The 12,193-nt window shown below is 47.5% G+C and overlaps 1 protein-coding gene across 4 annotated transcripts in view; it reads right to left on the bottom strand.

The window, feature by feature from the left end:
- The window catches only part of CDK8 (cyclin dependent kinase 8), a 72,297-nt gene extending 60,548 nt beyond the window's left edge, over positions 1-11,749 (bottom strand). For 2 of the 4 annotated variants that reach the window (XM_068672022.1, XM_068672041.1), the window contains exon 1: positions 11,573-11,748. In XM_068672022.1, coding sequence (XP_068528123.1) covers positions 11,573-11,700 — 128 coding nt within the window. In that variant the 5' untranslated portion in view covers positions 11,701-11,748. Of the gene's footprint in view, positions 1-11,572 lie in introns of all 4 variants that reach the window. The other 2 variants (XM_068672030.1, XM_068672051.1) reach the window with 2 other exon arrangements.
- Positions 11,750-12,193: the final 444 nt, after the last annotated feature.

Here is a 12,193-nt window from a genome sequence, read left to right as displayed (position 1 = left end):
CACAACAGGTTGGTGAGGGCAGAGGCCAACAATCGAGTAATGCAGATGATAGGCATCAGCAGAGCATAAACCATATAAAAAATAAGTATTATGTGCTTGGTACAAATGGTACAAAGTTTGGGAAGCTACATCATAGGCACCTGACTCACCAGAAAGCACACTGAGTCCAAACTTCTGTCAAAATAATTAGTGCACAAAGTAAGGCTGATTGATGATCCCATACCTTCAGAGAAACTTGAGAAAAATCTTGATTCTCTAAAAAATAAAAAGCCTGAACTAACGGTGATGCAATGATAATCACTTCACCTGCTTGTAATCCCATTTTCACAAAGCCTATTACATTTCATACATTTAAGTGTTTTTAAATTACATTACAGCAGGAGCTGAAAGCTCACAGCAAAGGTGTGCACAACAGCCTGATGTGAGTCAGGGGCTTGCTGCTGGAGGAATCCCACCTTCAGCCCCACGCATGTTCCCCTGTCCTTTGTGCTGGAGCCAGGATTCAGCTGGAGATGGGCTTATTCAGAGTGTGGCAAACTGTTTACAGGTATTATTTTGTATGTCTTCTGCCCCATTAGAGCTGAAAGGCACCGCTGAATGCTCGGATGAGCAATGAGGCTGTCCAAGGGAAGAGAGCAAGCAGACACAGCAGAGGCAGAGCTGCTTCATCCACAGGCAGGATGAACGTGGTTCATCTTCTAACCCCTACGTGCCTTCCGAGGCAGCATGAGGCAGTGCATTCACGCCCACAAAAAGCCACAGCTGGGCACTATATCTGCTGCAGAAACAGTTCTAATTAGTGGAAAAGTTCAACATTGCTAAAGATGACTTCAAAATTGGGCAACAAAATCACCTGCAACTTTATCATTCACTTCGAGCTGTCTGAGGGTCACTTTAAAGTGATTTTACTTGTACTGATTCTCTCTACAAATACCATTCCAAAATGAAAGTATTCTAAAAAGACTTAATTTTCTTAGGGACACTTTTTTTGTTGTTGTTTCAAGAGCAGGAAAAAAAAAAAAAAAAAAAACAATTTTATTACTTAAAACAAGTTGGATAAAGCAAGACCAGAAGATAAACATGAGGTTAAATTCCTGGTTCATCATTTGACTGAATTTAAAAACATTTTGAAAAATAAAATAGTCTTATAGCATATACTAAACTTACAGAGAACAAGCCAACGCTATCTTCTGCATTACAAACTTTCAGCCACACAGCCAAAGCCTGGCTGTGTTGGAAAGTTCAGATTTATTCAAGCCCTGAGTATTTAAATGTATTTTCAGCCAGCTTAAAGTCTATCCCATCATAGATTCTTGCTTGCTCCCTGCACAGAAGATATCTGTCAAAAATCAGATAAAGATTCTGTTATGAAAGCCTCTTACGTATTAATAAATGATAAAGGATAATAATGCAAACCAATCAAAAAAGCTACTTTGTAGAGGATTTCAGCTCAGAAGAGTAGCTCGCAACTGTTCTTGCCTCCTCTACAAAGTTTCCTGCAGATAAAGAATAAAGAATGGTTCCTACTCATTGATCTACAGATGAAGATAAATTCAGTTCACAGGACATTAAGATTTGCTGTTTACTTGTGCTCACCACTAGAAGCAGCACCTCACATCCCTTCTAACAGGGTGGCTGCCAGCATCATCAGCACCTGCTTCACAGATTCACCTGGCTTAGTTCCTCCACCACGTTCAGTTCTGGTCTAGACCTACAAGCCCACAGCACCTGCACAACCCCTCTCTCCTAGGATGTATTTCCAGAAGCACATCTTCATTTTCCTCAGCATCACTATCATTTACTTCAAGTTTCGATCAGTGTGCTGGATGAACACATTACATTTTGAAGAGTTAGGAAGCGTTTGGATAAACATAACATTACCTTTAAATACACCACAAAGCTCAGAAACTATTGACAGAAATATCATATTGAAATCTTATTTTTACTGTTTTCCCTTTTCCTTATTTTTGATTCAGAGAGTCAACATGCAGATATAGCTACCTTAATACTACAATCAGATTGTCTATAATTTCTAGTTTAATTAAATTTTATGGACTAAATGAAAAATCACTTAAATATTAAAGAATCTAGTAAAGTAAAAAATTAAAGATATGCTTCTACAGAAATATTTCATAACCCTGCCTTTTTTTTTCTTTAAGATACATCCATGATTCACAATAAACACAAGCAGGTAAAACAGCATATTCAAAGGTAGGGAGAAAAAAAGGCAGTCTGCATTTCTTTCTATCTGCTATTTGCCTTCCACCCCAGAAACACACATTTTATCCTGAAAGAAGTCTATCAGCATGACTCAGTCTTGCACAGACTTTACTATGCAATTTTTATATGGAGTGTGCTTGGAGAAAAAGACAAAGAAACCTTGACAAAAGATTAAAGCATACAAGGAACATAGCTTGGGAATGAAGCCCATTTCATGGGCTCACAACAAAATTTGCAGCACGTCATGTAAAAATAAAAAGCCACATTACTCACCAAAACATTGGCACAATGGAAGTATTGCAGAGCAAGATGCTCTAGCAGAAGTAAATGTCTCAAGCAGAGGGTTAACTCAGGCACCTGCACTTCTTCCAGCACCAAAATACTTCCAGAACCTGGCACCACTGATGTGCCAGAACAGCACCATCATTTTTATCACAGAAAGGCTTATGTAAAGACTATTTTCTACTTCAAAACGAATCCCCAGCAATCAGACCTTTTGGTGGATAAAGAAAAGGTCACTGCCCACAGCTGGAGGAAAACCCATCCGCAGCAAGCCAATAAATAACACTTCGGAGAGACAGCTAATGCTGTGCGGTGAATGGCAATTAGCAATTCACTTCGTTCCTTTTGTTCTTTGTGTTCTTTTAAATTAAAAACTTTTGCCACAACACGCAGTTTGGCAAGAAGATCAAAGCAGAGCAGTAAATTCAATGCTACACTACACACAGGGCTCTTCCGACCCAAGAATTTGCTGCTGTCAAACGAAAAGCCTTTCCTTGACATCCCTCCCTTCCTGCTCCTCACCACAAAACCCCTCTTTAGGACAGCTTGAGCCTGTGCCACGCTCCTCCACCAGCAGATTCATCCCCTGCAACCAGCAGCAAGCTACCTTCATTCCCTGGAATAATAAACCCTGTTAGTCTACGCTAGCAGGGTATGAGAAGGGTATCCCCAAACCCACAACACAGCACGTGGTAAGAGCAAAAGGCAAGGAGGAGATGGATGAGGAGAGGCAGAGATGGCACAGAAGGGGAAGTTACCTCTCTGCCTACTTTCCTCTTTCTCAAATTGTTAAAATTTGAGGCAAAGGCAAAAAAAAACAAACAAAAAAAAACAAACAAAAAAACAACCACAGCCATCCACCTATCCCTGCAATCAGCTCCAGCACAGAGTACCTGAAGGGGCCACAGTGCCTGAGGTGCAGTTAAGGACCTTCCCCTCCTTTCTCCCACAAAATTATCGTTTCACAGCCAGCCTAAAGTCTAAGTTTTCACACAGCACAATCACAAGGCTTGCTTCTATGACAAAACCAACCGCAGCACTTGGAGAAATCCTACACCGAAGGGCAAGCACCAGTACCTCACTCCTGACTATAAAAACTCCGAGCTGCTTTATTAAAACATGCAGCAGCTTCAACCCTACTTTTACGTAAAGCAATACACGAGGTACCTCTCTCCTCTTTTTAGAGGAAAATATTGCTGGACTTCATTTACCCTTTCTTCTCTCTGACCCCTCTGAAGTCACCTCGGTGTCTGTAGCACTTGAGAAAGCCGAAGCTGCTGCCTACAGTGCCGAGAACAGGATTTACAGTAACCATGATGTTTTGTTCTCCATCACTGCCAATAAGTCCCGTGACTCCCTGCTTTTTAAAAATTACTTGCGCTGAGCTGGCACTTGCACAAAACCATCATTACAAACCCCAAAAAACCTCTTAAGGAATAATAAAATCAGAGGCCAGCGCTGTGCGAGTCAAGAACCATTTTTGCACGTGCATCACTTCACACCAGCACGTTGTTTATTACCGCCCTTACCATCACAAAGCCCTTCCCCAGGCCTCCACAACCACCCCAAAGAGCTATCACCAGCCAAGCTGCTTCCCAGCTGTTCATGACAAAGGATTTCCAAACTACCTAAAAACTTCTGAGCAGCCCAGTTGCTACGAGATACTACTAACGGCCCCGTTAATTCCTAAACTTTGGCTGTTTCTCTACCCAGAGAAGGTGCTTATCGTTGGTTTTAGCCTTTGGAATCTTCCTGGATTTCCAAAAGGTGTTTAATAAGGTCCCTTTCCATCAACTGCATTGCCTCAGCCTGTTCTTATATAAAGCTGATGTCTCCTCACCTCAGAACCTTTCACATCTCCACTGTCTCTGCTGCTGGCAAGTAGTTTCCACTATTTCACTATTTTTATTTAAAAAAATGTCACCATCACCCTTTTCCAGCCTTCTATGGCTCAAGTTAAAGCACTGAGTTAAACATCCCAGTTAATTACCTGCTTATTTCATTTCTGAGCTCCTTCACGTGTGTGAACGTGCCTCATATTGACTAGTGACTACTCACATCAGTTTGTTCAAGCAGCCCCTTCTCCAAACACGGCCTTTTGAGATCTGGTGCATTCCTTACCTTAACTTTTAAGTTCTTTCATAAAGCCCTGACAAAAACAAAGCTCGTTTCCTGCTGTCTTTTCACCTCCTCAAGACACCCCTCTTACAGCTCAGTGATCCCCTGGTCCTACAGACTGTGTCATGCTACAGATGGATCAGAAAAGAGAGGAGAAAATGGGAGCAGAATGCCATGCCCTCATGCCCTTCAGGTAGGTTTTCAAGACTGGGATTTGGGCTTGTGTGTGGCTTTGAGGGGTTATGGGAGAGGGAGAGGCTTGCCAGATGGCTATCCCATCATGTCTTTATACTTAGCCTACCATTACTGTCATTCTTCTCAATATTCATCATTTAATTTTTGATTTTTCAGAGAATATATTCTTACTGCCAAGGGCTTCCTGTATTCTGTTGGGCCACGTCAGATACTTTAATTGCTGGCAGAGCATCTTGGTGAGCAATGCACACCCCCTGAGAGCCACTAAGCTTCCAAAGCTGTCCCCAGGCAGCTTGCAACATTTCACCTTTTCGGCTCCTCCAGCTTTAAGCAGCTCTATCTTCCCATCACCACCCCCTTTCCAACAAAGAAATGCAAGAAGTTAAGTGGTACTCCAGCGGCTTTCTTAACCTTGTTCAGACTTAGCATCCTTCCAGGAGCAAAGCACATAATGTGTCCCTCACAGCCCTCAGTGGCAATAGCTTGAATCTGCCCTCCCGTCGTGCTGCAGGCCAAGCCGTGAGGTGATTCTCCTGCTGCGTGTCCCCTGACCGGCTGTTTCATCACCCACCAGCCCAAAGTTTTTCTTGGTGTCTCTCTCCATCTGCCTAAATTAGTTTAACAAGCCATTCGTGACTATTTTCTGCTTTGCAGCCACTCTGGTCTCACACAGGCTGACGGAAACGCAGACCCAATGCTATTTTCCCCCTTACATGTGTCTGGGATTCTACCCACATAGGTTTCAGTGTTGCAGTAGGTTCTTTTTTGTTTCTGAATTGAGCATTTGGTTATCTGACACTCATCTGGTAGTCATAAAAACCTCACCTGGAAGCTTACAGAGACCTGAATGAACCTAAAAGCACATTGCAGCGAGAGCACATTTCCTCATGAGGGGTTGTTTTGTTCAACCCTGCTTAAACAGGACTGACGTTCACTCAAAAAGCAAAGAGCTGGGACAGCAGACAGCTCAAATACAAAAAGTTAGATAAGATTTGAGTTACACATTTGCAGTCTCGCTGTGCTGTAGCCCGGCAGGCAGAGCTTTCTCCATTTCTCTTCCCATGCTCCGTACCTCGCACAGTAGCTCTGTGAGAACAACAGGGGTCACGAAACCTGATTTTCGGAGGCTTCACTGGGGGATTATCCAGTGTCTATAATTGCAAGCACACCTGCAGCAAGGCTCCTCCCTCGCAGGACGAGGTCCTGGCTTTCCCAGGAACCACATCCAGGCCAGAAACACAAGGGGCAATCAGGGGATTGAGCGCAATCCTGAGCCCTTTGTAGGCCGAGCTCCCAGTTGCACACGGTATTCACACACACAGTAATGAATTGAGGCTTTTTTTTTTTTACTGCAATTCTCAAGTGTCCTTTATTCAAATGTCAACATCTTGTACACAAGGTGTTAGAGGCACACAGAACGGAGCACTCCCAGAAAAACAGGCAGATTGTTCCAGTGACCTTTAGCTGTGTGCTTCCACCTTCGCAGAACACGCGCGGGTTTTTTTCCAAGCCTGACTTGAATTTTGGATGTTTAGGCTACCAGCTGTACTTGTGAAAAATCACTGTGTTCTCCTGAACGACCACAAGCTGTGCTGCTTAAAACAAGCCGAGTCCTACAGGCGGATATTCACCCACCCCGGGTCGCTCTTTTAGAACCTGTCCCGGCCAGAAAGGCTCCTGCAGAGGCAAGAGAGGCACGAAAGGCTCACCACAGTCCCCTCAGTGTTATTAAGCTCGATCAGATGTCAGGAAACGCTTTCTCAGGGTCTGCTTTCAGCCTGTTCACTACAGAACTGCTGCTACTCAGTGAATCACCTGCGCTGCGCTTACTTACAATGCTTTTTTTTTTTTGTTGTTGTTGTTGTTGTTCCAGGGGTTTTTCCATAATTCCTGTTGGGCTGCTCAGAACCCAGCAGCTGGGAGCAAGCAGCAGGATTCATCCTCCTGCTCCCACAGCCGGATTCCTGACTCACCTCTCCCTCCCCGTTCATTCCCTGAGGCAGAGCCTCAGATGTTGCTCTACAGGTAACTGACTGAAGGCTGTCCTAGGGGCTGAAGTCTCTTCATTTTTATTCCTGCCTTACAGCCTCTGTGGTAGAGCTCCTCAGATATTAGGTAATAAAGGTTCTCAGTTGTTTTGTTGTATTTATTTATTTTAACTTCTAAGAGTTTTAAAACATGGGAATCAAAGAAGAGCAAGAGCTAGAGCGAGCACGCCACCTCATCATTTCTCCAAGAGCATCCTTCTCCAGGAACATGCACCTCCTCCCCAACCAGCACCCTCAACAATCCTCTGTTCCCTCATAAGAAACCAAGCACAGCAGTACACGGCCACATTATTTACATTTTGTATTGTTCTCATTTCTAATCCAGGAAAAAGCAGATACAGATCTGCTCTTCTGTAACCGCTCTCACACCCTCCTTGCCAATGGCTTCAGGTAGCAATGAAACATCCCCTCCAGGCTGTGCCAGCTCCACCTTCGCGTGGGTTCCCCAAATGAATCAGGACATCGGGGACAAGAAGGACTCAGGTAGCAGGCTGCTCAACTGACCTCAAAGCCCTGGAGCCACCTGCCAGGGAGAGAAGGGCAGGAAGCAGATGGGAAATGAATTGGGCGAGCACTTCACAAGAAAAATTCAGGAGCCCGAGACACCGTGCAGCACAGCTCGCGTGTCTCATTATGCAGATAAGAGTTTAATTAGGAGCTTTCTAACTACTGTGGTAACGGATCCAGAAGAGACTCGGGGCACACACTTCACCAAGGTAACATGGACACATCCTGGGGGCACCACCAGCCTGTGGCACCCCCGAACTCTGCACTGCTGCTCATGGAGGCAACAGCCAGGCGCTCGCGTGCCGGCCGCGGCTCTCACTGCACGCACAAGGCACACCAGCTGCTGCTGCAGGGAGCTGGGGCTGGCACACCGCAGCACGCAGCTACAACCACAGACAAAAAAGGACTCCTGCAGAGCAGAAGATGAGCTGTTGGGCAGGTTATACCAAAAACTAAGGGTATGAACTTCATGGCACAACTCCTCGATGCGGGGAGAAGTGAGACGCTCTGTCTTGACCTGTTACTGCACTTCTTGTGAGCACAATTTCCTCTCTGACCTCTTCATTGCACTCCCAAACTCCTTGTTCCTCCTGCTAAAAATCAGTTGTGATAACTCAGTCAACACATACCAGCAAATACAACCTGGAACAGGCTTAAACTCTTCCAGTGTCAACCTTATGAAGGGCCAAGAGCTTCTGAAAGCAAAATCCCTCAAGCAACCAAAGGCTCTCAACTCCTCTGCATTTCCCCTTTGACAGCAGGTTGCACATTTTTTCTATGTTGGATTAATTTTTTTTAATTTATTTTTTTACTGTTCAGAAAAAAATTGTTCAAATTCTATGAAACAAGAGTGGCATCACCACCTCTTACCCGAACTGTTGGTTATTTTATACGACTTCGCTTCCACGTTAGCTTCCAGTAACGCACTGGGGGCTATCGCTCCAGTCTGAGATGTTCAATTATATTATTTTTTGGCTGTTGTAATTAAAGAGCTAGACGTTGCCTAAGAGCGACGCTCAATAGCTTCTTACTCTCATCCAAACCACAGCCGATAAGCAGAAAAAAAAAAAAGAGTATTTGGCAATGCTCCAAATCGCCACCGAAACCGGCATCCCTGCTCGACTTCAGACTGCAGCTGCCTGCTGAAAACTGAAGGGGAAGCAAGGGAAAATACGGCGCAAGATCAATCCCATTACATGAGACACCGCTTAGGTATTAGCTCGCTGCCACTGGCACAGAAAGCAGAGCCTGACAGCGCAGCAAAGTGCCTGCCGCGGGTGCTGGAGCACGCAGGCAGCCCACGCTTCCCCTGCGAGCCCTCTAGCGTCCCACTGCTTTGGTGCACCAAAGCAAATACCTGGGAGCCGGTTCCAGATCAACTTCGGAGGAGTTTGATCTGGTCAATTAAATAAGCAAAGCCCTTCACCTCTCCGTGACAGCCCAACAGGCTTAAAAAATGCGGGCATGTTTTTCTGTTCCTGTGTAAGTCAAACAGGCAGCTTTAAAACCTGGGCTGAGCAACATTGCTGAGCACCCATAGGCACAGAAAGATTTTTATGCAGGAAATAACTGGAGCTCCCTAGACAATAAGAAGTGAATTGTCCTAGTGCCATCAGAAACAAGAGGATTGGTTTCTTGATCCAAAGTCTGGTGCCCTCTGTCCCTTGCTGCTCTAACACCATCCTGGCTTGTCTCAGAGCCTGCTGCAGGTCCTGCATGGATCGGAGAGGCAGCGCTGCTCGACACAAAGCCAGGAAGGCTCTCTTCAGCCACAGAGACGACAAACTTCCTAACAGAAGGAATTGGAGTGAAAAGTGGAGAACCACACACAGTTTTGCCACGGGCAAGGCACCATGCAGAGCTCAGCTGTAACACTGAGGCTGGTGAGGGCCAATAGGGTCAGGCACTGGGCCCAAATACCTACCAAACACTCATGGAACTGCACCTGGAGATTCCCCTTGGATGTTCTGGACACACTAAGCCCTGCCCAAAGCCCCCCCTTCATGGCAAAGGGCACAGCACGGCTGCAGCTGTTGTGTCAGAGCAGGGCCAAAAGCTGGGCTATGCCCTCACTGGGTCACCCAAGGGCTCTTTGCCTCTTTGCTCCTTTTAAAAGCATTCTCAGTGCCTGAAGATGAGGTAGCTGCCTGCCTGTCCCCAAAAGACACCCCTGTAGGCTCAGAAGACGTCCAGTTACCTTCCTCAGGCTATGACACGTAGCCTGGATACTCATCACCAAGAGCTTCTGGACATAGATTCACACAAACAGCAGTACTAAAACACAGCTCTCCTCTGTAATTGTTCTGTTCATTACACACCCACAAGTAGAATGTTACTTCTGAAAGAGCAGCCTCAGTATTTCCAACAAAACATTTGCAGTCCTGAGGTACAACTTCAAAGTACCCTAAAACACGTGATGCATTTTAACAGACATGGAACTTGGTTATTTTAAATACGATTTAGAATTATATAATGCAGTTCAAGGCAAATGCATATCTTCACAGGAAAAAAAAACACGCAAGTTCAAGCAGAAGACAGCAAACAGCTTAACACATGGAGAAAGTTGGAGCTGCGTGAGCTCGACCAAACGAGGAGGTTGTTTATTCCTCCGGCAGCATGAAACGTTTGGGGGGTGTTTAAACAGCGTTGTCTGGCATATAACAACGCACAAGCGTGGTACTCTACCTTTCACACACCCACTGCTGCAACAGGCACGTTATCAGGAAACTGAACTGCTATTCTGGGTTTGCTTTTGCAATCTCTCTCTTTTTGATAGGGGAATCAAAATGGAATCTTTTACCTCGAGCCTAATTCCAGCCATTCGATTCAGCATCACCTACGTGCAGCTATAGCATAAGCCATAAAAACACCCGCAGATATCTACGTCTTAAATGTTTTAAAGATTGGCTGAGGGTATATTTGAGAGAGAGTTTGCACATATCTGGCAGGGAAAGGGGCAGGAAAGGAAGCACTAAGGGAACAATAAGGCAAAAAAAAAAAAAAAAAAAGGAGACAGTAATTGCAGCTCAGCAGTCTGCTGTTAAAGTGGTGTTAAACACCATATCTTGATTCCCCCACCCTCCTGGAGAAAGAGGATTTAAAAATCACATGCACTTGGAGAACACAAGAAATTCTGCTTCAAATTCCCCTCTAATTCTCCTTTTCAAGCACATGATCCCATTTCCCTGGAATTTCTGGAAATAACACCACCGCCACCACCAACTCTGACCACGCTCTCCCTAACATCGTCTAGCAGACCGATAATTTTGCCAAATGAAATAAATAAGAAATCAGACGAGTTGGGAGCGACTGCTGTACACAGCCTGCAGGATTCCGAGGCAACCCGTGCGAGCAGCAGCGGTTAGCTGACTCATAGCAGCAAGCCCAATTCACGCCGAAATAACTGCGCTGCGATTAATATCAGCAGATGAGATAAGCCGCAGCCGGTCCCGCTGCAGACAACGGCTCGAGCACTGCTGGAGAGAAAGCTTCAGAGAAAGAAGCTGCTCCCATTTCCAGCGAGAAGTTAAAGCAGGCTGCGGGCAGCTATTTACCAAAGGTAGAAATGACGCCCAGACTTCCCAAAGAGGCTTTCTTTCACCGCCAGGGCACAGAGCGCTGCCGCCAGGCTCCCCGCAATAACGGGTGGATGCAGCCCAGGATTTAGGACCTGTTAGCACAGCCGCTGCCTCCCCGGTTTCTTTTGCTTCCCACTCGCTATTGTTCTGGTGCCATGTCAGGGATTAGTGGGAGCTGGCTGACAGTTCGCCCTGTCTTTCTCTACAGGATTCGCACAGAGAAATTTGTTTGCTCGAGTCTGTGCTAAGCAGTGCCACAAAAAACGAGCCCTGAACGCATCCGAGAGCCCTGCAAGAACCAGCAGCCTGTGGCTCCAGCAGCAGCCTGCGAGAGCACCTAAAATGGTGCCTACAAGTGATAACCCAGACAGGAAAGCCTCGTAAAAGAAAAAAAGGAGCCGCTCCCCGCTCTGCAAAGCGGGGCTGAGTGCTTTAAGCTCTCCTCGCTCCCCCAGCGCCCCTCCAGCCAGGGATGCGACCCACAAAAGCCGTCGGCACACGGAGGGGACGGAATGGGCAGGGAAGGACCGAAGGGACCCCAGAGGGGGCACGGGGCGAGAAATGGGGAGGGGGCACGGAACTGGGGGGGGGGACAGAAGGGGAGGGACACAGCTCCTCACTCACCCGTCCTTGCGCTTGGCTTTGTAGACGTGCCCGTAGGTGCCCCTGCCCACCTTGCAGCCCTCGTACTCGAAGAGGTCCTCCACCCGCTCCCGCTCGCCGGTCAGCTTCACCTTGAAGTCATAGTCCATCTTCGGCGCCCCCCCCCCCACAGCCACCACCACACCGGGCAGCAGCCGCCGCTGCCCCCCCCCACAGGCAGCCGCGCACCCCCCGCCCCCCCGGCAGCAGGACGAGGAGGAGGAGGAGGAGAAGGAAGACGACGAAAAGGAGGAGGAGGAGGAGGAGGAGGAGGAGGAGGAGGAGGAGGAGGAGGAGGAGGAAGGCCCCGGGCCGCCCCCCGCCTCCCTCCCCAGCCCCGCTCCCCGCCCGCCCGGCGGCACCCAGCCGGTCTCTCCCCCGGCGGAATACGGCCGCGGCGCCTGACGGCACTGTCGCAAAGCGGCGTCGCAAAACCCCCGCCGCGGAGCCGCCGCCGCCTCCTCCTGCTCCCCGCCCGCCCGCCGGCCGCGTGGAAGGCGGCGGGGCCCCGCCCCCTCGCCCGGCCCGGCATGCCTTGCGGCGCGGGGGATGATGGGAAATGTAGTGCGGTGGGTGGGGCGGGCACAGCGCGGCGCGGGGCAT

Source organism: Anas acuta, chromosome 1 (genome assembly GCF_963932015.1).
Source record: "Anas acuta chromosome 1, bAnaAcu1.1, whole genome shotgun sequence".
Lineage (NCBI taxonomy): Eukaryota > Metazoa > Chordata > Aves > Anseriformes > Anatidae > Anas > Anas acuta.
The sequence above is the reverse complement of the archived record's forward strand: the minus strand, read 5'-3'. Positions and strand labels throughout refer to the sequence as shown.